Source organism: Melanerpes formicivorus, unplaced genomic scaffold (assembly GCF_026170545.1).
Source record: "Melanerpes formicivorus ecotype bairdi unplaced genomic scaffold, bMelFor1.0.p_v2 SCAF_49, whole genome shotgun sequence".
NCBI classification, from domain to species: Eukaryota; Metazoa; Chordata; class Aves; order Piciformes; family Picidae; genus Melanerpes; species Melanerpes formicivorus.
In genome coordinates, this window is record NW_027142401.1 from 3058355 (window position 1) to 3085735 (window position 27381).

Sequence of the window (27381 nt, forward strand, 5' to 3'; positions counted from 1 at the left end):
GCTAAAACAAGTCAGTGGGAAAAGATGATGATCCTCACTTCATAGGAGGCTCTCAGCACACTGCAGGATTGAGTCCCTTGTAGGTAGTAACTACAAACCTGCTATGCATGCAGTATTTTTAGATATGTCATCATTTCTGTATGAGCCAAGAGAGTAAACTAATTTCAGATTTGCCTTGCCAACAGGAATCATTAGAATTCCACTAAGGGCCACAAGTTTACCAGACAGGAAAGGTAGATTGTGCTACTGCCTTGACTTTTCCTGAATTCGTGGATCTAAAGGTTAAAAGTAATCAATATCTCATTGTACAGCCTGATAATAAGTAATAACCATGATGTTAAAATCTAAATGATTGCAGATAGCACTTAGGTGTGTTGACCCATTTGGGAGGGCTTTGTAATTGCCGTTAGAATAGGCAGTGTAGTTTGCTAATAAACTTTTTAGGCTACCTTGTGAAAATCACTCTCTTTCTGAAATGTAACTTTAACACTATTAGCAAATTATGTCCCACAGAGAAAGCTTTTATTTCATCTGACATAACATATGTAATGCTGGGGGGGGGGGGGGGGGAAGAGAGAAAGAAAAAGAGAGAAAGATTCTTCTGCTAAATAATATCAGTGTAGATCTTCATTAGCAATAATAAATTACAGCATTATGTCTAAGTGCATGGTTTGATACGTGCCTCAGTGGAAGTTATTCTTTGCCTTTGACATTGTGGTGTGTTTTTAGCTGTCATGTATAGTAAAATAACTCAGCTAAGCTTTGCAGAAAACTCTGATTTTAATTGCTGTTCAGTAATTTCCATGTGCTAGGTTGTTGTGGGGTTTTCCCCTCAACTGATGAAGACTCTCTATGGCTTGTTGTGCTATGTAAGAAAATCAACTGGAATTTAGGAAGGTGTCTGAAAAAGGCCCAATACTCCAAACAGCAGTAAAAATCTGTCCTAATATAGAACATCAATTAAGTTAGCTTAGACCCTAACACAGCAAAGTTTCCTAGTCTATTGTGGCAGAGGGTGCTGAAATTGGTTACCTTTTTCTGCACAAGTATTTTCACTTCAGTTGCACTGAGGACCAAAGTGAAAACTCCTTTGTGACACTTACCATAACATCCTGCTCTTTTCAGTGGTCCATAAGTTCAGTTTTGCGATATGATTAAATTCCTTGCTGCTACTGGCAAATTTTATATCTTAAAACACAGAATAGAAAATGATTTTTTACAAGAAGCCTTACTTCAAGCAGGCAAATGTTAAGTTTTAATGTCTTACATAATGACAACAGGAAAACACTGATTAGCATATCTGTGGAATTTAAAAGTATAGAGAACAGGTAAAGAAAAACTATGAAAAATGTTTTTACACTTTCTTGGTTACTTCCATGATATGTTTTGAATGCAAACATGCATTTTTAAAGGCAGTGTTATAATTTCTGTGGAGCAGACTCCCAGAAGAAGTGGCTTCATTCATTTCACAAGAGTAAGTGGATTTCTCCCATTTCTTCCCAGCATGACATTGAGGATGAACTTCGCATTGTAGCAAAGCAGTATTTACTGAGCTTGTAGCAAAAGCCAGCACAGCTTTTGGGAGATTAAAGCAGTGTGTCTAGAATGAAAGAAGCATTCGACTTCAAACAAAAGTAAATGTGTACCACATAACTGTCATCACCATTCCTCACTACAGCTGTGAAACGTGGACAATTTATAGGCATCACGTCAGGCGACTTAGTCAACTCCACATGGCTCTGTCTTTGTGTCCTTGCTGATGTAAAATGGTAGGGTAAGGTCCCAAGCAGCGTGACCTTAAAGCATTGTCAAATATTCAGCATGAGAAGCAACGGTCTGGCACACTTAGACATGGTGGTTTGAGTGCATGTGTCTAGCAGTAAATTAGCCAAAGCTATTTTCTGTTCATCAAGCATTTTTTGTTTCTAAAAAATTGGAAATGGCCCCGTAATACACCACAAAGGATCATGGAAATTGCAACCTTTATTGCTTTCTACACTCTAGGACTGCCTAGTGTCCCAACATGGTAGAAGGGGTTCAAGATTTGTCCCAGGTGTACTAAATTACTCACATTCTCTAAAACAATGTGTAAGAATAGTTGAAATCCAGCAGCATTCTGGCCTAGTCATTGGACCAAGAATCCCTAAGAAAAGGTGTTATACTCATGCTGTTACGTGTGCAGTTAAACACCAGGGACAGCACTGGTGCAGCATTGTTCGTTGATGCACTCAACCAGGTAAAGAGGCCATGTGAGGCTCCCAGACATGGGCACTTCTGCCTTGCATTGTTCTTAGCACAACCTTTCAAAACTCTATCCATTCATCAAAGGAGTTTACATTACCTGTGTTTCCTTGTTTCATGACACAGTGAAGCACATCCAGAGCACATGGAAGTAGTGTGAAGTCCAAGGACTTGCCCACTCTGAGACTGGTATTTAAATGTATTAGGGTAGATTTTATGAATCAGCTGGCTACAAACATCTCAGGAAGTTACTTGTGAATCTGTACTCGCTATTTATTCATAAAGTATCATGTGCAATGGTGCCAAATAAAGAGAGATAAGCTCTCTTTACAAATAAAGAAATTAAAAGAAGCCAGGACTGGTTTCTCTCTACCAGGTTGCATCTCAGAACCTTTAGACTAATGTATCACAGCCTTTGTTCTCGCTTGTGGAGCCACATGCTACATTTAAGGTCTTACACAAAGACTATATAACATAGAAATTACTCCATCAAGCCAGAGAATAGTGGGCCCTGTGCAGCTCTCCAGCTATTTTTATTCCATGAGCTTTTCCAGTAATCCTGAGCCCATGTGATCCTACAGAAGCCATAGCCTTCTGCTTCAAGGGGTCCCACAGGTTGAGCCCCATGCTGTGATGATCCACATTCTGCGCAGTGTGTCTCTGTGTCTGCTCTGAAGCTGCCTTCCACTGATCTCACCATATAATATCTTGAAATAAGACAAAATTAAGAGTGTTAGTAACACAATGGCAACATAAGTTTTGAAGTTGTGTGTGGGCATGTTTTTGGCTTTTTTAGCATCTTGGAGGATTAGGTGGGAAATATATAGAGCAGTGATTTTTTAACTTACTCCTCAAGTTAGTTGCCAAATTTTGTTTCAGTTTCCTATTGTTTTGCATCATACTTGAGGAGAAAATGTATTTTTTTTTTTCCCCTAAACTCACAGAAATTGTTTTCTAAACTCATAGGAATCATCTTTTACTCCATAAACACAATACAGAAAATACTGTTTTATTTCCCAATTACTCCTCATCAGTATACCTCATAAATAATAGACACTGCAATGCTGCTTAAAAAACCAGAAAAGTAAAAAATTAATGACCACAGGTTTAGCAGCTTTTCTATATGGAACTCAAATTCACTAAATCTCAATAAGCTTGCAGTAGCAATGCATTCAAGGCATGCATATCTAAATGATAAAAAATAAGTTGCAGCAAGGCATGCCAGGTTATCACCTCCTGAATTTTTATTTGTAGACATAATTTGTTTCTATTTTAATAAATTCAGATAATATATTCTATTTATAGATTGAAAGTTTGTAAAATAGCAGTATAAAGTATTTCTTTGTATATATTCCTAACTCTTTTTCACATGTTTGAGGTTAGATGCCTTTTTTTTACATTGTGTGTATACACTTCTAAAAATAGCTGCAGCGTTTTCATAGATTCATAAGAGTGGTTTGGGTTGGAAGAGACCTTAAAGATCATCTAGTTCCATGGACAGGGACACCTTCCACCAGACCAGACTGCTCAAGGCCTCATCCAATCTGGCCTTGAACACCTTCAGAGTGGGGGCATCCATGACCTCCCTGGGCAAGCTGTTCCAGTGTCTCACCACCCTAACTTCTCCTTATAACAAGGTAGAGCAGGCAATCACTATAATTTCATCCGTAGCTGTTGCATTTGTTGTTGCATCAGGTCCAATGGGGTTCCAGGGTAGGCTGCAGCCAGCTCCTGTAGCCAGTGAGAAATACTTGTGGTGGTTCTTAACCTTGTGCGGGTGCATCACAGAAAACATGGTTGCTATAGCATTCCAGTGGTCATGACCAGTAAATGTTAAGTTGGCTCTAAGGAGGGATGCTTTCAGAGCAAGACAGCAGTTGTACCCTTCCTGTCCTGTTGCCGAATGCCAGGCTCTGTTGCAGATATGCAGGACATACTCTGGCTGTGTCACTGAGCAGACCATGAACAGGCTATGGAGAGGCTATCATTTCCCCAGCAACACTCTGATAGAAGATGCCATCTAAAGCTAGACTTAAAAACTCTACAAATCTAAGTCTTGGCGTGTGGGGAGCAGGCCCCAGCAGGAGCTCTTTTAGAGTACTAAGGGAGCTAAGTAGAGCAGGCATGTCTTGTGAGGAGGTTCCTCCAAGAGGTGATTTAGAGCAGTAGCTTAAGTTAAGCACCCTGAAATAGTTTCAGAAGAAACCTTTTCTCTCTTATCTCTCTCTCCACTGATTGTATAAAGAGGTTATGAAGATCAGCCTCACTCTGCGTTACCTCTCACTGACTCTCAGTTATCATGAAAAGAGGGATTTTTAGTACCATTGTGTCATGACTATGCAATATTCCATTTTGAAACCCTGCTGTGATGCATCCAGATTTTGACAGACATTACAGTGGAGTTTGATCATCTCTCCTTTACCCATTGATTTTCCTTAGAAATGCGAGGTGATAGATACAGAATTGCCGTTAGAGTTTTTCAGGTGATCACTTTCTAAAGAAGAACATTGGCCTTTTTGAATGATATATGGAAACTACCCTACATAGTTTTTTGCTGGCCTTTATCAAGGAGGACTATGTCTCTGCTCTACAGGTAGAAGAGCAGTAATTCCCAAGTTCTTTTAGTTTGTTATCATGCGTGGTGAGATAAAATAAACACCATTGGAGGTAAGAAATAGTTAGCCATGTGATTCCACTTTGTTGTCTCAAAAGGTTCATCTCTGTTGCTTTTTTGTTTCACTAAGTGTATGCAATTTACAGTCAGGGTTCATTTTTCTCCAAGTCAATAGTCAAGTGCCTCATCATGGGAACATGGTAGATTTTTGCCTTTTTTTACCCCCACGTCCCAGGAAAAAACAAACAACAAACCAAAGATACAAAATCCTTTGTTCAGAAAACATTTAGTTTTCTTACTGCTTCAGCTTGGGTCAGATTATAACTCTACTCTTAGAAGTTCTATTTGGTTTAATATTCAGATTTGTATTTTATGTGTTTCTTTTTTGTCATGGAGACATTTTTTAATTGTCTCTTCTTTACCGTGAGGGTCGCAGAGCCATGGAACAGGCTGCCCAGAAAGGTTGTGGAGTCTCCTTCTCTGGAGACTTTCAAAACCCACCTGGATGCATTCCTATGTTGCCTGCCCAAGGTGACCCTGCTTTGGAAGGAGGCTTGGACTCGATGATCTCTGGAGGTCCCTCCCAACCCCTAACATTCTGTGATTTCCAAGGATCACTTGTGAAAGATGTAGTTCCCCTTCACAGGAAAAACATTAAAGCTGAAGTAATACATGCCTCCAAACAGTTGCTGATGTGCCAAAACACAAACAGCAGAACACACACATAGATGTAAGTCAACAGACCTCCTGAAGCAGGGCAGATGCAGGCTGGCTAAAGCTATAGGCATTTTAGTGCAACATACACAGTTTTAACAGGCAGCGTGAAAGGTAGAAGGAAAAATGTTCTTGAGAAACAGATCCAGGCAGACAGCCTGGATATTGCAGTCACCTTTGAAATTAACGTATAGTGTCTGAAACCATTGAGAATGTAAGGTTTTAATGAAGGAAGAGATATCTGTAATGTAACTTAAGCAAATCTAAAGATTCTCAGTGTTCTGGCAACGCAGAAGGCTGCCAGGAATTCAATTGCTATATTTGCAACTATGCTATTAGATCAATGACTAATTTGATACCAGCTGGTTTGTGGAGCCAGCTGCAGTGCAACACTGATAAGAAGCAAAATTAGACTGGAGAGATGCAACCAAGCACTGCAGATGTGAAATGAAATCATTATGAGACTCGTGGATAAATACAATCAGTCAACAAGGAACCCCTGAAATAAGAGTTGTCATCACTTTAAAGTTTACTGTAGTTATTTTGCAAGAATTCTACACACCCGTGGCAACAGTCTGTACAAGCTCTGGTTTCAACTGGAGCACAGTATTCAAAGCAGCCCTGGAAAGAAAGAGGAAAGTCACCGTGATTGCTCCCTTGCACTCTTAACTGAATATGGCACATTTGAAAAAGATGAGCACTGAGAAGTTAAATCTAAGCACAAAACCCCACAAATCACTTTGGAGTCCACCAAACCCAAATTCTGTTAGTCTAGTGAAACCACTGAGAAAGGAAATGTGGTGAAGCAGAGACCGTGCACCCACAGAAAGTAATGCAGAGTGGATGAATGACCTACTAATGGTCAGAAAATCTTGGAGTAAGCCAATTCCAAAATCATTTAACAAAATGCTGAAAGCCTGGGACATGCAACAAAGGGTTTTTTTCAGAGCAATGGTGTTCAATGCAATGTCAAAACACATTTTAGCACACTGATCAGAATGAGCAGCAGAGCCACTGTTTTACTGTGTGTTTTGTCAGATATCTGTAGGCTTTTATGTTGTTTGGTCTGAGTTTCTAGAGGTATTCCAATATGATACAGACTAAGCACCTTTCCTCCAATGAGTAGCTGATGGCAATCTAAACATAGGAAACAGAAATGTCAAAGAGGTGGCAATCCATAACCAACTCCTAAAAGGAAACCTGGGCAGGGATATTAATCCAAATGCGGAAAACTTGAAAGAATCTGAGTCACTCATGGGTGGCATTGGTTGATTTTTGAAGGCCTTGAGAAACCAGAAGCCCCTCAGGAAACAGGCAGAACACTTGACAGAAAGACAGTCCTGTCTTTCAGAGCAGTGAACAACAGTTTTTACAGTTTTTCTGTGCACTTGGCAAAAGCCTATTGATTTTTGCCACAGTCAATACAGAATGATTCAAAAAAAAAGCTAAAGGACCAAGAGTGAATAACATGGGAAGGGTTGGGGGGAGGGGAAGTAAGCAAGATACTAGTCCTTAGATTTTAAAAACTATTTCAAAGGACTGAGCTTTAGAAGAGTCTGCTGATGATACAGAGCTTCTGTAGCAGTTCCTCTATCATTTTTCTCCCACACCATTGTAGAAGTAGGGGATGAGTGTAGGGGTAAGTTAGAAAGAAAATAACATTCCTTCCAACAGAGACTTTCAGAGAGCCCTGGCTTCTGATATCTCGGTGAAACCAGGAACTCCTGTCTTGCCCAGAAGCAACAGCACAGCTTGCTCCCTTCACAGGCTCAATGCTCTTATCTTCTGGGAAGGGTAATGTGCCAATAGTTACCTCATGGACAGTATCTCACCTTTAAAATGTGATCTGATGCCCCCAGCTGCAGACAGGACCACAGTCCACCTTTTGTAAAATCTCAAGTCATGTGCTGTATCTGTACAGATTAATGAATAGCACTGAATGCTCCATAAAGGCAGATTAGCATAGTTAGGTGCATTTGCCCAGGGAGGTGGTGGAGTCGCCGTCATTGGAGGTGTTCAGGAGGAGACTTGATGGGGTGCTTGGTGCCATGGGTTAGCTGTTTGGGTGGGTTGGATTGGTTGATGGGTTGGACATGATGATCTTGAAGGTCTCTTCCAACCTGGTTTGGTTTATTCTAAGAAAGTTTTATTCTAATAAAGGTATTTACTATGGATGCAAAGCAAGGAGAATATAGTTATTTAAAGACATAGAACTCCATTTACTTCAGTTGTCTCTAAAATACATATCTGTATACATGTATTTTGTCTAACAGCACAAATGTTAAATAAGTGAGCTTTGCTGTTCCTGGCACATTTCAGAGTTAATCAGACTTTTAAAATGTTAAGCAGTAAAATGTGCATTTCAGGGAAATGCTTCTGTTTGGCTCACACTAATTAAAATTCAACAATTCCTGTTGGGAGCCAGATCTAAAGAGAGGTACAATAATACTGGTCAAGTGCAACAGGCAACAACAAGCAGAATTGTTTGTTGTGGGGGGTAGATGGGATAAGTGTAGGGAGCTTTTTGCACCTTTTCTAAAAGCCATGTGTCCCACCAGCTGTTTCTTGGCTGAACAGCAGAATAGTCTCTCTCTGTGGACTGTTTCCACAGACAGTGCTCTTCATTGTCGTGGTGAACCAGCAGGTAGGAAACCCTAACCTTGGTGCTGAGGCATGCTCAAATGCTAGCTAAACTTTTCTGGTTTGTCCCTGCCTGTTTAAACAGTAAGGAAATCTATCTCCTGCACTTCACCCAAGTGAATTCATGACAGAAAATGAATCTGTTATAAATTTCCCCTGTCTCCTTTCCTTCAAGCCAGTCACTAGGAATATAATACTGTAATAACTTGCACATCATTTAAAAGCTCATACGCTTATGGCTGTCTATATATGTTCTGGACATCTCTCCAATGCCTGGGTAGCCTCCAAATGGGGAGACTTAGAGTGATTAGAGGTCTGATGGTTTAGGCATTCAGTTTCATTGAAATCACCATAGACCATTTGCATCATGCATATGATTTGTTTGATGTAGAGGTCTTATGAGAAAGACCTTTTATGTTGATATATATGATTTTATAGGACTAACTTTTTACTCTCTGGCACTATCTGAAGCATATATTCCCTTTTCTGGGTTCTTCAGACTCGACTTTTTGTAGCTAGTATCTTTCAGCTCTCCGATTTAATTTGGCAGAGCAAGAATTTTCTACCCTAGCCCTACAGATTTTAGCACAGGCAGTTCAGATTGTGATCTAAAACCCAGACACACTCCCATTTTCTGTTCCCTAGTTGTCAGATCATCCAACAACTGAGGATCTTTCTGAAGTTTTGACCTTAACTCATGTGTTCAGGCATCTCAGCTACATGTCAGCAGTGACCATGCATTTCATATCCACTTCTTTTGTGAGTCTGAACGTACAGCATCAACAACAGCTTGCACTCATTCCTGTTGTCATGGCTTTGTATGGCTAGAAGATATTTGGACACAGATCTGTGGACATTCTAGTCTTAGTTCCTACATCCTTTTAAGCAGTGATGCTGGCCAACATATTTTTATTCCTTCCTGGGGAAGCTCCTGGAAGACAGTTATGGATTTATTTTATCCAGATTCTCTTCTGGTGTTTCCTAGGAAGCTGAGGAGTATGGTGAGATAGACTGACCTGTTGTGGAACCTTATTTTACAAACTGGCATGAAAAAGCCCAAGAACTTGTCTGCCATTTGCTTTTAACATAAGAAAATATTACTCAACCAACCTTGGTATCCTGCCTCAAGCAGTAACCACGCCTGGAAAACCCGAGAGTGATGAAGAAACACTCTCTTTTATATACATTTACATTCGTTCCAATAGGCTTTAGTTGATAGGGTTTACACATTTCTTTCATGTTTATCTTTTCTTTGCACGGTCCTCTAAATTTTTTTTTGTTAGATTAAAACGGCTAATTAGCTGATTTGACCACCAGGTGTCCTACCACACTGTGTTGTTTGCGTGTGCCCTACCTACTGCTTTGCAGAGGTGTAAAGAATCTTTAGTGAAACGTCTGTTGGTAGCTGGCAATCTCCTTAGTGCAAGTGAGGCACTTGCAATCTTAACTTAGTCTTTTTTGATATACCAATCAAATGTAAACATATTCATACTAGTGGGACTTCCTCAGGCCTATGGAAGGTTGCAAAATTAAAAGACATAGGTTGTCCTTAAAGGTTTTTGCGTGGTTTAAATATTCAAACCTTTTTCTTAAGTGCTTAATGGCTTTACCAAAGGACAGTTAACTTCTGCCTCTGCCATTTCTTCCGGGCTTTATTAAGGAGGCAAAGAATAAAATCAATGCAATGGTAATTCTTCAACTATCAGTACCAAATGCCAATCACCAATGAGCTGCAAAAATTGCCTTTAATAGGGTTAATGTAGTGCTAGTGTAGTCACTTAATGTACAAAAGCTCTATGGCCTGTTCTAAAATATGTATTCATTACTTTAATTTCTTTAAACTTCAGTTCTATAGCAACACTTTATACCTCTAGCACAATAACTGGCAAAGTGACCTAATATAGTTAAACTTGACTCAGATGTAGCTTTGAATAAAGCAACCAAGTACAATTAGGAAGATGATGCATCCACCAAGGTATACTTAGATTTTTATTATTGTTTTGGAAACGATCACTAACTATAAAATTGTCATTAAGATAGGAAGCACAGCCCCTTAAACTAAATGAAGCCATTTTGTTCCTGTCACTGAACTGTAGATACCATTCACAGAGGCTCTGCCACCATAAAAAGCAGAGTCACATGTTTTTGGCTGATATTCCTAAGAGAATCTGAAAGGCACAGAACAAGCAGTAGGAGTGGAGGGTTTTTTAACCTCTTGTCCTTTCCTCATTTATTTTTATTTTCATTTTCCCACTTCATTTGGAATTAGTGGATTCTCCATATAGGATAGCAAACATCTCTTAACCAGGCAGACAACAGTTAAAGATGAAGGCATCATTACACGTTACTTTAAGCATATGTCTTCTCTTTATGGGCACAGATCTTTCCAATTTGTATTTGAAGAGCCAGACAGCTATCATGGCATGCATGGTTACCAGGATAGGCTTTCCACAAAGCAGGACCAGAATGTCTTGAAAGAATGCCAGAAAGACAAAAGTTCATGTCTTCCCTAGGGTTCTCTATAGCTGAAGTAGATTCAAAATATCCTGAATTTGCTTTATATTACTATACTACTGGGTTTGTGTCCTGGTATTTCCTGCTGCTGCAGTTCTTTGAAGCATTTCTGTCCTTCTCAGATATATGCATATCTTTTCCAATTTTCAAAATAGGCCATTTTCATCTTCTTTACATAGAATTCAGACACTAAAATACCAATATCTTTCCAGTCTCTAAATCCACTGACATTGTAAGTGTTCTATAGATGTGAATATCAATGCCATAGTCACCAGTTTATCAGTTTGCGTAGCGCGCAGAGATCAGCATTTCAGTGAGGCAGCATAAGTCAACACAAATTTGGGGGGGGGTCTTTTCTGAAACCATTTTCTACAGTCTCATTGCAGTATCTTTACAGAGCTATTCTGGTTTGCATTGCTGAAAGACAAGTTCTATTGATATACAGGCATTATACTATGTGCTGGTTTCAGAGATCCTCATTACAAACTGCTGGATGCGAAGGGGCAGATTCCCTGGTCCGTCAGGGTCACTTCACATTCAATTTTACAATATCCAAAGTAAATCTAGACCAGTTGGTTGTGTGCACTAGAAAATGCTGTCCTTGTGGATAAAGTTGTCATTGATATCATCCACTACTCCCTGTCTCCTTTCCTATATGAATATAAGCTGATAAGTGAACTAGGAGAACCTAAGAAGTAAAACCCAAAATGTCAGTACAGGCAATGCTGTCCATAAGCACAAATTAAATCCAGCCCCATTATTTGTCATTTGTATTAGGGCCAAGTTACTAAAAATTTGCTTTCTGACAGTTCTAGAAAGAATCCACCCTTAGGAATGTCCAAAGTGTGTGTGTGTATTTGTCTTCATCAGCCTCTGCAAAAATTGTTCAACTTCCCTGTGTTGTAGCATTCTATAAATTGTAATTCCAGAAACACCAAACAGAGTTAGCCCAAGATCAGTAAAAGTCATCTGGTTTCATGTTTGATTCTTGTAGGAGCATCATGCTTTCAGAGATATTCAAGCTATTGGCAGAGGTATAAGAAGATAAAACAGCTGGAAGTTGAACAAATTCAAACTAGAAGCAAGCCATGAAGTTTCTAACAGCAAAGGAAGCTAGTTATTTATCATCTTACTGAGGAATGCTGTGAACTTTCCATCATTTACATCTTTAAATCAAGGCTGGATGCAATACTGAAGGATTTTCTCCAAGCCAGAAAGTCAAGAGCTTATTATAGGCAGAGAACGTAAGACTAGGGCACATTTTATACGAGTAGTAAGGTTAGATTATGACAATTTCTTGAACTTCAGATCTGTGAGTCAGCCCAAGTTTTGTCAGAGAATATTTTGGCACAATGCCATTAGAGATGAGAGGAAGCTTTCAGCTTTTACCATGCCAGTGAATAACAGAGTTCACATTCAGCAGAAGCATAAATCCTTGAAAACAGACACCTGAAATCAGGGAAATAGAAAGAAACAGAGGAGAAGTTTCTTTTGTTTCTGTCTAACTAGCTGTTCAGTAGACAAAATGAGTTCCAGTGTCACTACAGTCACATATTCATTTAAAGGTAACTATTAGTGTTAGTCTTGGGGGGGAGGAGAGAGGGGGAATTAAAAATTCATCAAGTTTAGAGCTAAGGTATTTTCTATGCTGACTAAAATGTAACCTAAGTGCAATAACTCAATTTTTGTCAGTCTAGTGTGAAACAAACAACATTAAGTAGTTCTGAGCTCAGACAATATATTGTTGGACAAACTGCTGGAGCAAGTCTTAAAGGACTTGTGGTCCCACATCAGAGATCTTCCCTAGGAGTGGACATGGCATCCATTTGTATCTCAGATTCCCGTTTTAAGTTGAGAATAGTATTTCTCCACCCTCATGTGGCTGGTTTGAGTCTGCACCTTTTTGGAGCATAGGATTGGCAAGCTTGAGCCTGCCTGGAAGAGGCTGCATTAAGCACACATGAGCTGGTGGTCATTTGGAAAGAGGCTAAGTACCTTTCCCAGTCACAGCAGCTGCTGCAGATACAGAGAGAGCCTGGCTTTCAGCGTGTACTGGGCTGTTCACTTACCAACATTTCTGGACAGAACTGAAACTCATAGTAACATCTCCCTCAGTTACATCCATTGCATCACAGTGTAACAGAGGGCAAATTTCTGTTCCTGTTCACACTTCACATACTCTGAGAGTTACAAATGTCTTAAAGAACAAGTCCAGTCCACATGCAGGAGTTCAAAAGCAGGATTTTTTGGCCTTTTTCCCTTTTCCCATTATATGTGTGATTGTTCCTCTCATTATTGTCATTTAGATTTTGTCTGTGTTAAATAATTTTAAAATGTTTAAATATTATTACATTCAAAAGGTCTATTTTTAGAAATGAACTCAGAGTCTAAGACTATAGAGGTCAGAAAAAATAGTATATTTTGTCATGTATGTTAGTTTAGAAACAGTGTCCACACTGATGCACTCCTTTAAATATAATTCAATAAATATAGTGGCGTGGTTGAGTGTTTTAGAGTTGCAATATTTCTTGGAAGATCTTTTTTGAACTCTTAGAAGTTTTTCCACCTCCAAGGGAGTATGGCTCTTGCTAAAGAAGCTGCCTGGGCATAGCTGTTTTGATCACCAGTGAGGAAGAGAAAGCATCTGTGTGAAATACCCACAGGTACCTCAGTGTGGTAGCAGTCTCAGATACTTTGAAGAAGGCCAGTTGTTAGTTAGAATAGAATAGAATAAACCAGGTTGGAAGAGACCTTCAAGATCATCGCGTCCAACCTATCACCCAACACCACCTAATCAACTAACCCATGGCACCAAGCACCCTGTCAAGTCTCCTCCTGAACACCTCCAGTGACGGCGACTCCACCATCTCCCCGGGCAGTCCATTCCAATGGGCAATCACTCTCTCTGTGTAAAACTTCCTCCTGACCTCCAGCCTGAACTTCCCCTGGTGCAGCCTGAGACTGTGTCCTCTTGTTCTGGTGCTGGCTGCCTGGGAGAAGAGACTAACTTCTGCCTGTTTACAACCCCCCTTCAGGTAGTTGTAGAGAGCAATAAGGTCACCCCTGAGTCTCCTCCTCTCCAGGCTAAGCAGCCCCAGCTCCCTCAGCCTCTCCTCATAGGGCTTGTGTTCCAAGCCCCTCACTAACTTCGTTGCCCTTCTCTGGACTCGTTCCAGCAAGTCGACATCCTTCCTAAACTGAGGGGCCCAGAACTGGACACAGTACTCAAGGTGCAGCCTAACCAGTGCAGTGTACAGGGGCAGAATGACCTCCCTGCTCCTGCTGGCCACACTGTTCTTAATGCAGGCCAGGATGCCATTGGCCCTCTTGGCTGCCTGGGCACACTGCAGGCTCATGTTCATCCTACCATCAACCAGCACCCCCAGGTCCCTCTCTGCCTGGCTACTCTCCAGCCACTCTGACCCCAGCCTGTAGCACTGCATGGGGTTGTTGTGGCCAATGTGCAGAACCCGGCACTTGGATGTGTTCAATCTCATGCCGTTGGACTCTGCCCATCTGTCCAGCCTGTTGAGGTCTCTCTGCAAAGCCTCTCTACCCTCTAGCAGATCAACTCCTGTCCCCAGCTTGGTGTCATCAGCAAATTTACTGATGATGGACTCAATGCCCTCATCCAGATCATCAATAAAAATGTTAAAGAGGATGGGGCCCAGCAGTGTTCAGCCATCTTTATATACTTAGTTTGTTTCAGACCACTGAACTTCCTATTGATAAGGTAAAAAATGATCACTGCTGCAACTTTTACTATCAAAGCTGTTAATACCATATAAAACTAAATAATTTCCTCCACGTTAAAATAACTCAATGACATTTGTGAGGTGTGCAACTCCTTGCCAACTCTTCTAATTTGAAACATTATCTGTTTGAGGAAAGCATATGTTAGAAATTTTTAATTCAGTGATAGGAAAGGCACTAATGAAATATGTATGTATGAATTTTGTATTGCAGAAGTTTTCTCTTTCTTGAAATGTGATTAAAAGCCAAACATCTGGATTATGTTTAAAAAGCTTGAATTTCCAGTTTTCAGAGAGGTTCAATCTATTTTGACACTGTACACTTAGCCATAACATTTTCAGCATGCTGTTAACATTACTTCTTACTGTAAAAATAAAAAAAGAAAGAAAGAAGAAGGAAAAAAAGTTCAGGTTTAAACAAACTTGGACTTCTAACACTGAAAATGCTTTCTGCAATATCTATTTCTGCAGCACTCACAGAGCCATAGTTTAGGCTGTGTCAGCAGTTCCATTATAAGTTTGCTCTTAAAAGCAGTTGGTAGTTGATCATAAATACAACTTTTCAACTTGAAAGTATTTTCTTCTTTTACTATAAAAGCACTTTGGTTGGTTTTTTTTTCCTAGAATAATGTTAAAAAATGAAATACCCAGTTCTTAAAAATTAAAATAATTCAGGATATAATGAAATTGGGCCACCGTGAACACCTAATGGTATTGGGATGCCAACACTGACTCTGTGTTATAATAACATTAATGTGTACTGGAAAGTGAATAGCCATTATCTGCAGTGTCTTTTGAAGGGTTCAGGCTATGTCAGCCTGGAAATGTTAATAAGTACTTAACTATATAACTTTCTTTTTACCATATTTTAACAATAGTTTTGATCCGGTAGGTTGGTAATGGTATTGCTGTAAGAGGAATTAGGGTGATTGCCAGTGTTTTAGACAGTCAGCAGAGATGTTTTAGCACTCCTAGTGGACCTGCTGGATGTGCCAACTCTGACATAACTCAAGGGAAATTATAAGGAACAAACCAAATAGCCCATTAGAAAAACTATTAACTTTCACTTTACTTAAGGCAGGATGCACGTTTGAAATAAAAATTACATTTTTCATTATAACTTTTGGGCAAATTGAGAAATCTGCTGTCAGCACCCTTTCTGATCAGCACCTGGATTGGCCCTCACACAGATGTAAGCCCTGTGTTGTATAGGATAGTTCAAGCGCTTTAAAGATCATGTTGTTACCCTAGATACTACAGATAATGAGAACTCAGACCCACACGTTCTGAGGGTAGAGACTGAGCAAGCTAGACAGCAAGCTGTCTGGTCTTGACTTAGGTCACTCACCAGTTTGCATGGATTGCAAGGCTATCACCACAGGCCAGGGATGATTTGTCTTTTCTCACAGTTGACAAGGTCTAGTAATTTAGATCACTAAAGTCACTGTGCCTCAAATGGTGTCTGTACTGATCTCTGTGGATTTTGCTGTCCTTTAGTGGAGACTGAGCTCTATCTCTGTTGGTCTGATGAACTTAGATTTCCATTTGGGTCTTTTAGCAGTGGGGAACTTCCCTCATGAAACTATAGGAAATAGGTAAGAAGAAGAAGATCTAGAGATATTTTACCCCCAAACATATCCCAGTAGGCATTGCCAGAGGAGAGGATAATTTCTTCGTTGATTTTTCAGTCAAACTTCACTCACAGAAGGTTGTTACTGACCACCATTAACATTCTGGCAGAGTAACAATGGAGTAAGGACTTCAGAAGAGCCAGTCTGTGAAAGATAAATGAGCAGGAACATCCATTTCAAAACAGAATGATGCCTGTAACACACAGCCTGACAATAGTTGGTGCATTTGGAATTAAATCTTTGTGTAGAGGAGTTTCAATTTTATGTTTCATGCATACTGCAAAAGCAAGTGGAGCTTAGCGGAAAAGGGGATAACAGGTTATAAATTACTTTCTTTGATTATCTTCTTCAAAAATCTCCATAATCTTACACTGTGGTATTTTAGTTTGTAAAAATGTAAGTGTGAAAATGTAGCTATTTGAAATTTGGTACAGGTAGGGTCAGCATTTCAAAATACCCAGCCAAGGATGGAACTGCAACTCCAGGACAAATAGTTTCCCTGCCATCAAATACGTTTTCTGCTCCATAATGGGCAAGCTGCAGTCTGCACCAGTATTTTGGAATCTCCCTCATTTTTCTTTTGTTCTTTTTTTTCCCCCCTCAATCAATACACCTGAACACTAACCCAAAGATATAGTAGCTATTAATTCCTAAAGAACCCAAATTTTAATAGATATAATATCAATTGTTCTCCAGGCAACTGAAGTGTAAATTAAGCTAAATCCACATTCAGGAGGTTAAGGATGTCTGTTGGTTGCATCCATTAGTCTGTACCATATCCCTCATGCAAGGTGTAGAAAAAAAACAAACCTCAAAGCTTTAAGAGCATTGTTGCAAACAATGCAAGATGTATCTCAGAAATTCCATGGTATATCAGCCAAAGATCCCAGCTAAAACACATAGTTTAGGAGATCAAGATTGTTACAGACTGAAGTGCACCAGCTCTATGGCCTTACCTGAACTGTGCCTGAACGTGCATTGTGGCACAGTGTTCCACTATCATTTGCCAGGGTTTGTCTTTATTAGTAGACAAGTGGCAGTTTCTAGGTCTAGTGTAATCTCCTGCACCTGATACTTGATTTCCCATGCTATATGAACTCAAACTGTTGCATTTTGGCTATATGTTCTTAGGAATGTAATGACATTTAAAATCTGGTTAATAATGTAGTAAATAACCGATTCTGCTACAGAACTGCATGCTGAAGGTAATGGGCTTGAATTTCAACACAAGTTGACACTCAATTAAAATTTTCATATATCTAGTGAATCAGCCAGTTCTTGGCTGCTGTATTAAGGTGGAATCTTCCTGCTCAACTAAACACTGAGCAAGACAGACAAAATGCATAATAAAGCCAAGTCAAGACTTAATATACCCACTCAAATTTTTATTGTTTGCATCAACTTGTAAGCTTGCAGAACAAACTCAGTGATGTGGGTTAAAAAAATTCAATAAACAGTATTTAAACAAATTTCCTCTGTATTTAGAGTAATGAAGCTTAAAAAAAAAAGAAAAGAGAGAGAAGCCCTTAAAACTTCTTACTGAATTACTGCCATCAGCAAGTAGATCCATGGGGCTTGTTCGGCTAAAAGCCACAACAGACTTTGTAATGCAATGATGTAATCTTGGCTTTGTGTCATTTATATTCAACCTAAAAAAAACAATTTTCCTGAATAGACAGGCTGACAACAATATTGTTCAGTGTTGGTTTTTATTTGGATTGCTTCCAAATGGTTCATATGCCTCCACAGCAACACCCCCATGCCCGCTTAAGTTTTTGCTGTGAATTCCGAAGTTTCCCTTTTTCCCTCACATTTTATTTTGCTTTTAAAGTCCCAGTTATGTTTGTGAAACTAACCAGCTCAGCCACAAAATTAGGATGTATCTTGCAGAGTGCATTCATTTTACTTTTTGCATATTTTTCCCGAGGTCATGTCAAGGTTAGTTTGAATTCCATCCTACATTAAGACTTCTTTCACAGCTATTTAGCTCTGCAGCCTACTCCCCGCTGGGGTCTGCCCCTTGGGCACGTCAAAGCTTCAGACCTGACAAATCACACACAGATGAAGCTGTACAGTTTTTTAAACAGTTTCATCAGTAATGTGGGTTGGGGTGGGTTTTTTCCCCTTTACACTACACTTCCCCCCCCCCCCCCCCCCCCCGCCCCCCCACTGGAGTTTACTCTCTGAATTGCAATATTCTGAAGACTGATTTCCGTATGGAAAATTCCCTTGCATAGGCGAGTTGTAAAATAGAAATGGTGTTGTACAGCACATGCCACTCACAGCCTCCCAGAAACTGAAAGTGCTGCAGATCCTCATAATTAGTAACAACAAGCTATAGCTCCTTGTCTAATAACTGTAATCGTATTGTGAACATCTATTTGCACAGAACTAAAAAGGCTGATAAACATTCAAAATTTATCATCCACATTGCAAACCTGTTAGTTATCCAGGAGAGTTGTTGTTCATCGCAAAAAAAACCCCCAAAGCAACAAACAAACAAAAAAACCAACAAAACAAAACCCCACAAACTTCTGTCAGCCTTGGGATTACTTCGATGAATAAATGTTCTTCAGTGTCAAGAAATGATGCTGTACTTTGGCAGCAATCCTTATGGGATTTGGGAAATTTTAAGTGGGTGTATATGTGTGTGTGTGTATATATATATATACACACACACACATAAAATTAGCTTCACAACTATATGGAGGGCTTTCACCACCTGCATTCATGTGCAGACACACACACACCCACCCACACACTGGTGTATATGTTGCTGCACAGAAAACAGAACAAAACAAACCAAACCCCAGAACAGTTTGAAGTGTAGAATGCAGCTTGCAGGTGAAAATCCATTTTCTAAAATTCCTAGCTGTGGACTGCTATCTGTATCTTAGCATTTTGTGAAACTAATGGTGCAACACCATTTCCCATTTAATTGATGAAGTTAAAATGCTTGGCTGCTAATGAGTGTATTAGCAAACAATATACCCTTAACAAGCTTAAGCAGCTCAGGATTTTAAAAAGCAGCTTACTGTCCTCCTCATTTTTATAAGACAAAATGTGCTGCCTTCTACAAATTGCTTGATCGACTGATGAAGTACTATAATTATAGTTGTATTGCAGTTTTGACAAAGCCACAATAACAGATTGTAGTTTAGTCCCCACTCTAGGCACACAACTCTTTGCATTACAAAACCCAGTTTTACTGGTCTAATTCTTACTGAGAACAAAAGGCACCTGGAGATGTTAACTATATACTAAAAGAAAACTTGGAATCTAGGAAATAATAATATTGAAGCATGACTTTTCTTCTTGCAGTTAGTTCATTGGGAATGGTATCTAATGAAGAGTTTTCTAAAGGCTTGCTTGTTTGGAACTAATTAAAGACAGATATCCTAAATAGAAAAAGGATCATGGGAATTACATTAGGTGTCTGGAGACTTGTTATTCTTTTGGTACTCTGAGTAGATTGTGGAAGTTGTTAGGGATTCAAGAAATAAGGCAAGCTAATAAAAAGTTCTATTTTTCTGGTTATTGGCCAACTATTGTATTTTTGTTTGCAATAAGATTTGTGCCAACAGGCTAGGGGCTTGAATAAAACATTTAAACATTTGTGCATTAACACATTATGGTGAAAAGAGAGTCTTGTGCTTTCACTCAGTGCATTTCAGCCTTCAATTAATGTGAAAGCACTACAATGCCTATGCAACTTCTCTTGCCTAGTGGTGCACCATTTATCATTGCAGTTTTACATTGACCTTGACACCCACTTCATTAGAATAAAGATTGTCTACCATTTAGGTTACATTGTTCCTCTGCACAGAGACCCCATGCAAATTTCTGTTCAGATAGAAGAGCTGTGAGCCTGTCAGAGGTCATCTGCATTAAATGATTGCAGCTATTTTCCAACTGCTTCTTTTCATTCTGCTCAATTCAGGCTAGGAGGATCAATCAAGCCCTCTGCCTGAAACAGTGGGACTGCTGGGAATATAACTGTTTTTGGTAGTAGTGGATATGCCCTAAACAGTATTAAATATTTAATATAAATTCATTAAAGGGCATACAAAGTCTTCAAAAAGATATTACATTTATAGTAAAATTTAAAGGGTTGGTATCACCTTTCTTTAAAAAAGAAGGCAGAACAATGGGTACCAACTGCATAATTTTTTAATGCAGGCAAAAATTTAGTTCATGAAGTTACTTAATGTTGCTCTCAGTGTGTTTATTTCTCTAGCTGCCACAGAAAGGAGGGTGTAGCAGAAGTGTAATCCACACTGGCTACTTTCTGAGAGGAAAAAGCAAGGTGTCTGCAGAGGTTTAGGACAAAAGTGCTAAGGTTTGTTTTGTTTTGTTTTACAGGCAGGCACCCACACGCCCATGCAGCCTCCCACAAATCCATGTTGTACTATTGTGCTTATTTGTAGGGGGAAATAGCAAATGGAAATAAGTTAGCGCTCTCCTTCTTGAGTTTTCTGAGTGATATAATTGGAATTAAATTATTAATGGGAGATACTTAAAAAAGATTGTTTTATGATCTTCTATTAGAGAATTTGCAATTCATTTTAATATTTGTAGTTTGATTTATATCAAAGATAATGCAATCTATGTCCAATTAACAATACATAGCCAATGTAATATGATTTCCAGATCATGCAAATGGAATAAGCTAGAAGAGGAAAAACTGATTCTTAACCTCAGATGTAATTTGCTGTGTGAGTTCTGGCAATTTTAAATGACATTGCACTTTTTAATTTTTCCAAAGGCTCAGCAGCAAATTCATCCCAATCAAGAAAGCCTATTATTAATTTACAAGGACAATTGTAGGAGTCTTTATAATTTCCCTGTGCAATTATTTGCCATAAATTGCTAATAGTGAAATACACGAAGTCTGCAAGAAACAGCAACTGCTATTTATCTAGACAGATCACTCAGCCCAGATCTTGAATATTGTCCAGAGGTTCTAGTGCTGTTGACAGCATAAGAAATATAACCAAGCTCCTGGATGGTTTCTAAAATGTTTCACACTGATAGTACCAAAAAGGTAGAAGTATTAGTAGCTATTGTGAAGTGCAGGCTGGCCTCTAGCAGATTCCTTCACTTTGCTTGTATACAGCTGAGCTTTGGACCCTGGACTTTGGAATAAAAAGAGTCTTTGTTCATCACTGAATGGCATTAGGCATGGGCTTCCTAAGGGGCCACCATGAAGCCTAGCATGAAGAGTGCAAACATTATCCAGAAAGCAAAGCGAGAATGTGTGTGAAGAGATGATGGACGAATATTGCTCTGTGCGCAGTGCTGTACGTTTAGGTATATTTATATTACATTTCTGATGAGTTTACTTGTGGAGTATTCTTTGCTGAGTTTTAGGCGTGCAGTGTGCTTTGCAAACGCGTGCCATTGCTGGCTGTGCACGCAGATACAGACGCTGAACCTGTGTGTGCATGGGTTTGTGTGTGTGCATGGGTTTCGTGTCTGCAGCAGTCCAAACACCTCAAAAAGGCAAGTTTTCCTTAAAACTCAAATATCCAAATCCAGGTGAAACTAAAATTGCCGGTCACCCAGCCCTGGTCTCAGTTGTGTTTCATACGGTGCCATTTGACTGAAGATACTTTGTTAGTACGTGAATGATGGAATGCAGAACATCTACAAATAGCACAGCCTTATTCCAATAATGGAGAAAATTCACTGGCTTAATTCTTCTGTACTTCGTAGCCATAGCTCCACTGTGTGTTCAGTATGTCTAGTCTCTTTTCACTATAACCAACAGAAGCACCATACAAAAGTCTTACAATGGATGTCTTAATCTCTCTGTGTGCTTTTAGAGCATTATTTTGAATTCCATCATGCAGGCTTTTTTTTTTTTTTCTTCCCCTTCCCCTTTCCTCTTCTGAAGTTTTATTACAGCAACAGAATTCCCAGGGAGCTTTAGGGGCAAGGTTCGCATAATATTGCCCTAAAGTTTTGCTGGAGAGGTGGAATCCCCACCCCAGTCCTGATCATCTTTTTGTGGTGTTTCTCTATCTGAAAGATGCAGTGCGCAGCCCTCGCAGAGTCCTTAACAGATTTATTCCTCTTTTTTTTTTTATTGTTTACCAGACAGTGCACATCTACGAACCTTTCACGATGATTTCTTTCTCTGACCTCTCAGTGACTAGGCATCTTGTTCCTTAACACTGAGGGAGGCTGAAAAAATGCTTGAGTTGCTCAATGTGTGCCTTCTATACCAGTTTCAAAATGGCTTATTCTTCTGGTTTCCATGGTGACAATTAACACTGTTACAAGGCATTGTTCCAGTCTCCATTTGGGCAGAATTTTTGGGTGTGATTTTTCACACACACACACACATACAAAAAATGTTTTATATATTTTTTTTTTTCGTTTTAAGGGGGGAAGAAAAAAAAAAAAGGAAAGAAAAAAAAAAGGAAGAAGAAAAATTTTTAAAGCTGGGGGGGGGTGGGGGGGGGTGGGGAGGGGACAGGGAAAGACACAGTTTAGTATAAAGTGTCAAAAAATGTGTCTCAATCAAGCCTGCTTGGATTTCTTAGACTATTTTTGTCAGGGGAAGTAAGGTTTTAACTTGCATTGGTTTGGAATTCGGCTTCTGATGGTCTAAATATTTTTGCCAGGTTTATTGCCAAGTAAATGCTACTGCCTTTTTCTGGTTTTGAATTCCACTGTTTTTTGACCGTAGTGAGAAGGAATAAAAAGTCAAAATTCTTTGACTTACATAACAACATTTTGAATTTCTTTTGAGTGTCATCAGGAGCACAGAACCAGCCGTGCATGCACGCAGCTAATCATGCTGTAAAGATTTTGCAGTTTCCCCAGTACATTGTTTGGGGTATTTTCCCTCAGTTCTTTGATATGACAGATGTTGGAAGTGGAATGTTACTCATTTATTTATTATTGTGGCTCTTGTGAAAAACCTGCCACTTTAACTTTCTTAATCTCATCTTTGGCTATTAAAGAGTAATCTATATCATAGCATCCACAGACTGTCACAGTGGAGCAGCCTTTGCTCACTTAAAGCTGAGGAAAGAATGAGTCTGAAGATTAAATTATCTTCTCACCACAGGATTAAGTAGTCCTACCAGACTAGGGTTGTGCGGCACTGATAGAGCTGGTAGCTAATTTTTCCATGCAACTGTGTGTAGGTGTTTAATGGATTACAAAATAGCATTAGCAATACCATCTCATGCTATCAGTTCTCAAACTGTACATCCTGTACATTAAGCTCTTCCTTTAACTTGGAATACACCCTGCATGTTAAATATCCAGGAGTGAAACAATGCTAACTCTCAGTCACATATCAATACCTGTAATAATGAACTGAATTCTTTCATCTTTTACAGTTACAGCATAATGCATTTTCTATCAATAAGCACTTTCATCGTGCTTGTTTATACAGTAGGTTACACGGTGACAAAGACAGAGCATGTACATAAAATCTGGCTTATTTATTTTTTAATGTAATAACCTTTTATAACATCTGTCACACTTTTTTTTTTTTTTTTTGCTTATGCTGCACTGAATTATTTTATCTGGTCCAAAATTAAATGAAATGTCTTCTGTTTCTGTGTTAACAAGAGCATCGTAGTTATGAAACATGCAATGTATTTTATTTCTTCATCAGTCCCGCACTTCCCAGGAACATACCCAGCCCCAGTTCAGGCAGCAGCAACTGGCAGCCTAGAACAGGTGATGAGTATTAACTAGCTGTGACTGCACCAGTGTCACACAGCTAGAGGACTCCCTCAGTCTATTAATTCACTTGACAAAAGAAAGGGAGTCGCACGAACTAGATTTCTGTGCCTAGCAAATTGGACTCTGGATTCCCCTTGATATTACATGTACTTATGGAAATAATTATGCAAATCCTTTTCAGCTATATCATCTTTAAATAAAAATCAGATTACTTAAAGAAGATTGTAATCTCCTCCAGTAACTATTCTAGCTGAAAAGGCAATAATGCAGGACCAAGAAGCATACTTGTTGAACATTTTAGTCCAATAAAATCATGCTGCCTCTTGGCAGAACCAGTTCCCCAGTGCCAAACCTGGTTGCTACCTGCTGTTGTACGTTTCTAAAACCTTAGCTAGAGCACACCAAGTATCAAAAGGCAAGTTCTTTATAAACAATTCCTTGTTTTTTGCTATGCATATTCATGTAAATTTGGATACGCAGACACCTGATCAGTGTTCATTAATAATGAGAAATGGTTTAAATCACCTCATTTAAAACATTTGCTCTATGATCCACAAATGACTAATATTTGCTGAAGTTTACATAATACAAATGATGTGCATGTGTTGTGTAAATGAGAGATTAAAATATGAAACTAACAATATGCAAACATATGCATGGAAATGCTGAGGACCTGTTAGCTGAAACAGTGATTTCACACCTTTATTATTTTCTTTAAGATGTCTTCAATTGTGTTTTTGCTTTGTCTTCCTAAAGAGCATGTTCCTGGATCTGGCAAAGGGCCCCATGTTTTAAACATGCCTTATTCTAGTTTAAATTTTTATACTTGGCCCGGTTATTAACATTTTTAGTGTGAGCTGCTGTAGCAGTTTTCTTGGCTGAATTTAAAGCAAAGCAAGCTTCATGTTTAGGATGCAATCTGCTAATAGCTACGCATAATTTATGTATGTCTTGTAAACACCTTTGCAAGAATATGTGTCGAACTCTCCTCTTTCCAGTAAAAGATGCATTTTGGGCTGGAAGTTCTGTTTCCATGATGTTTTGTATGTCAGAGGGAGAGGCAGTTAGCTTAAGTAGATGTAGGATATGTGCACAAGTGGATGACTGTATTTTAAATTTTGTAGAATGTATTTACCAGCTATTAAAACAAAATTAGTCACTATAGGAACTATTCTATGTAAGAACTAATCCAGGCTTTCTGAGAATGCAGGTTTTAGAGAGATTTATTTGCCAGTGCATCTGTAGATTGGAATAAATTTTTATGAAGTATATAAGTGTAATATTTATAAAGTAATTCTAAAGGAATTTTAGTTGTTGTTCCTGGATTTGTTATTTGTTTTGTTTTCTTCCCAATAAATAACAGAACAACAAATTAAAAGTAGTTTCAGCTCGAAGACACGATTGGAGTGCGTGACCATTGTGGCTGCTCTCATTTGTGTGCCATTTCACTGCTCCTGTTGGTTGATGCAGTAAAAACCCAGTGACTGGTTTTGTGTTATAAAGGAGTTATGTCTAGTTGTTTTTGTAAGGTGAATCTCTCACATAGCACTTCAGGCCTCTGCAGGGGACAAAATTCACAGTGAGAGAAAGAAACTGTGCAGGAAACATAATTATTTATTTGTTTTGGTTTTTTTTTTTTTCCAATGGAGAGCCTCAGGGTGAAGTAACATATGTGGAAAAATAAGATAGCACTGACTCATAGGAGACAAAGGCTGATCATTCCTCAGATGAGGGAGTGTTAGTGAATATTATTCTACAAGTGAGTATTGTGAGTGAGTGAATGTTACCATATGTAAATCAACTGAGAACTGCATGTGCGGATACGTCACCCGGAAGGCTACGTGCTTGGGACCTAAACCTCTTGTGATGTGCCATGAGAAGGTTGTGTGCATAAAAAACCAAACCAAAACAAAACCTTTTAAATTTGCATAGTGAGCATGATGATAACTGGGCACATAGAACTGAAGTGGAAATCTTTCTAGAGAAAACTCTTGGCAGCAGCTAATGTTATGTATTTCTTTTCATTTTAGAGATACAATGTAGAAATGTCAATCAGGCACCCGAAAAAGATGGAACTGCTTAGTAAGGTTGAAGCTCTGAAGAAAAGTGGTGTTTTACTACCAAATGATCTCCTTGAAAAAGTGGATTCAATTAATGAAAAATGGGACCTGCTTGCGGTATTTGCATTTTTATTACTGTTTGTGGGTTATGTGTACATTTTTGTGTGTTGAAGTACGCTGTCTGTCTGATTTCTAATTTGAGGCACAAATATCTCTCTCTCTCTTGCAATTCACCATGTACATTTCAAACAAGCTACTCATGCTATTATAAAAACTCCACAGTATTTTCCTCTTCTCTTGATTTTTTTTCCCCTTATTTTACTCCATGCTTGTCTCCTGTCTGACTTTAATAATTTTAGTTCTTTAATACATAAAAAATGTAAGTAAAATATGCCATGTATTACGGGTATGCACCAAGTCAACTATAATGCAGTATATCTGATATACACTGACTGTCATGCCTGAGTGAATGTTAATAGAATTTATTCTGAAGGTACATGTTAGAGACATCTACTGTTTAACTATTTACTATACCCTTAAGATGAAAAGTGGGGTTGTCACTGCATATTTCAGGTCACACTGATGGCTCAAAAACGAATATGCAGATTCAGTTCAAATCTGAATACCTGAAGCTCAGAATACAGCCAGGGATGTGTTTCCTGCTGCTGTATTCAGCTCACTTTTGACAAAAGCCAAAAAAGTTTCATGTAATTCATTTCACGCTATGATGGGCTGGGTCTCAGCCAAAGAGTGAGATACAAGAATCTGGCAAAAAAAAGCAATATAGTGATTCTGTTACTCAGAGACCAGTGATGGCACCATGCAGGAGACACTATTGTCCTATTGTTGTAAAACAGCTGAGAGAGAGAGAGGTCAAACTATATATTTTTCCATCCACTTCTCTCCTTAATTGCCTTCACTTCAAATCAAGGGTAAGATAAATTTATAAATTACTTTAAATGATTAATTATAGATGTGTGATCTTAGCAATACAGTTACATTGCATAATTTTGCATGCTATTATCTTAGTTTAAAAACATTTCTAATATATTACAAGTAAGCTATAGATGCAACCTGCCAACAGCATTTTAAGTACTGGCTTGTGTCACTTTAGCTTATTTGGTAATGCAGTTGGCATTTTAGGGAGGGTGGGGCTGTTTTTTCTTTAGCTCAGCACAGTTGTTTCTAGTAGCTTGATTCTTTAGATGTGTAAATTGTCAGAAAATGCTAAAAGTTGCCTTATGACTAGTGAGCTGGTCACTTTCTGTTTTTAATCTGCAGCATCACCACAAGGATTTGAAAACTGCTGGAGCATTAATAAATACACTGATAAAATGGGACTTATTAACCTATTCTCTTACATCTGATCATGGGAACTTGTACTTTTAAAATCGCTTCAGTTGTAAGCCTTACATGTATGACTTGCAATGTATTTAATCAGATTCATTCAGTGGCACAGATTAGAGCTGGTAGGATATAAACCTATGAGATAAGTAACTGATCATAAC

The 27381-nt window shown here is 38.8% G+C and overlaps 1 protein-coding gene across 1 annotated transcript in view; it reads left to right on the forward strand.

The window, feature by feature from the left end:
* The window catches only part of AKAP6 (A-kinase anchoring protein 6), a 301656-nt gene that overhangs the window by 219299 nt on the left and 54976 nt on the right, over positions 1 to 27381 (forward strand). Inside the window, exon 10 of the mRNA XM_068160348.1 lies at positions 25844 to 25990. Coding sequence (XP_068016449.1) covers positions 25844 to 25990 — 147 coding nt within the window. The remainder of the gene's footprint in view (positions 1 to 25843; positions 25991 to 27381) is intronic.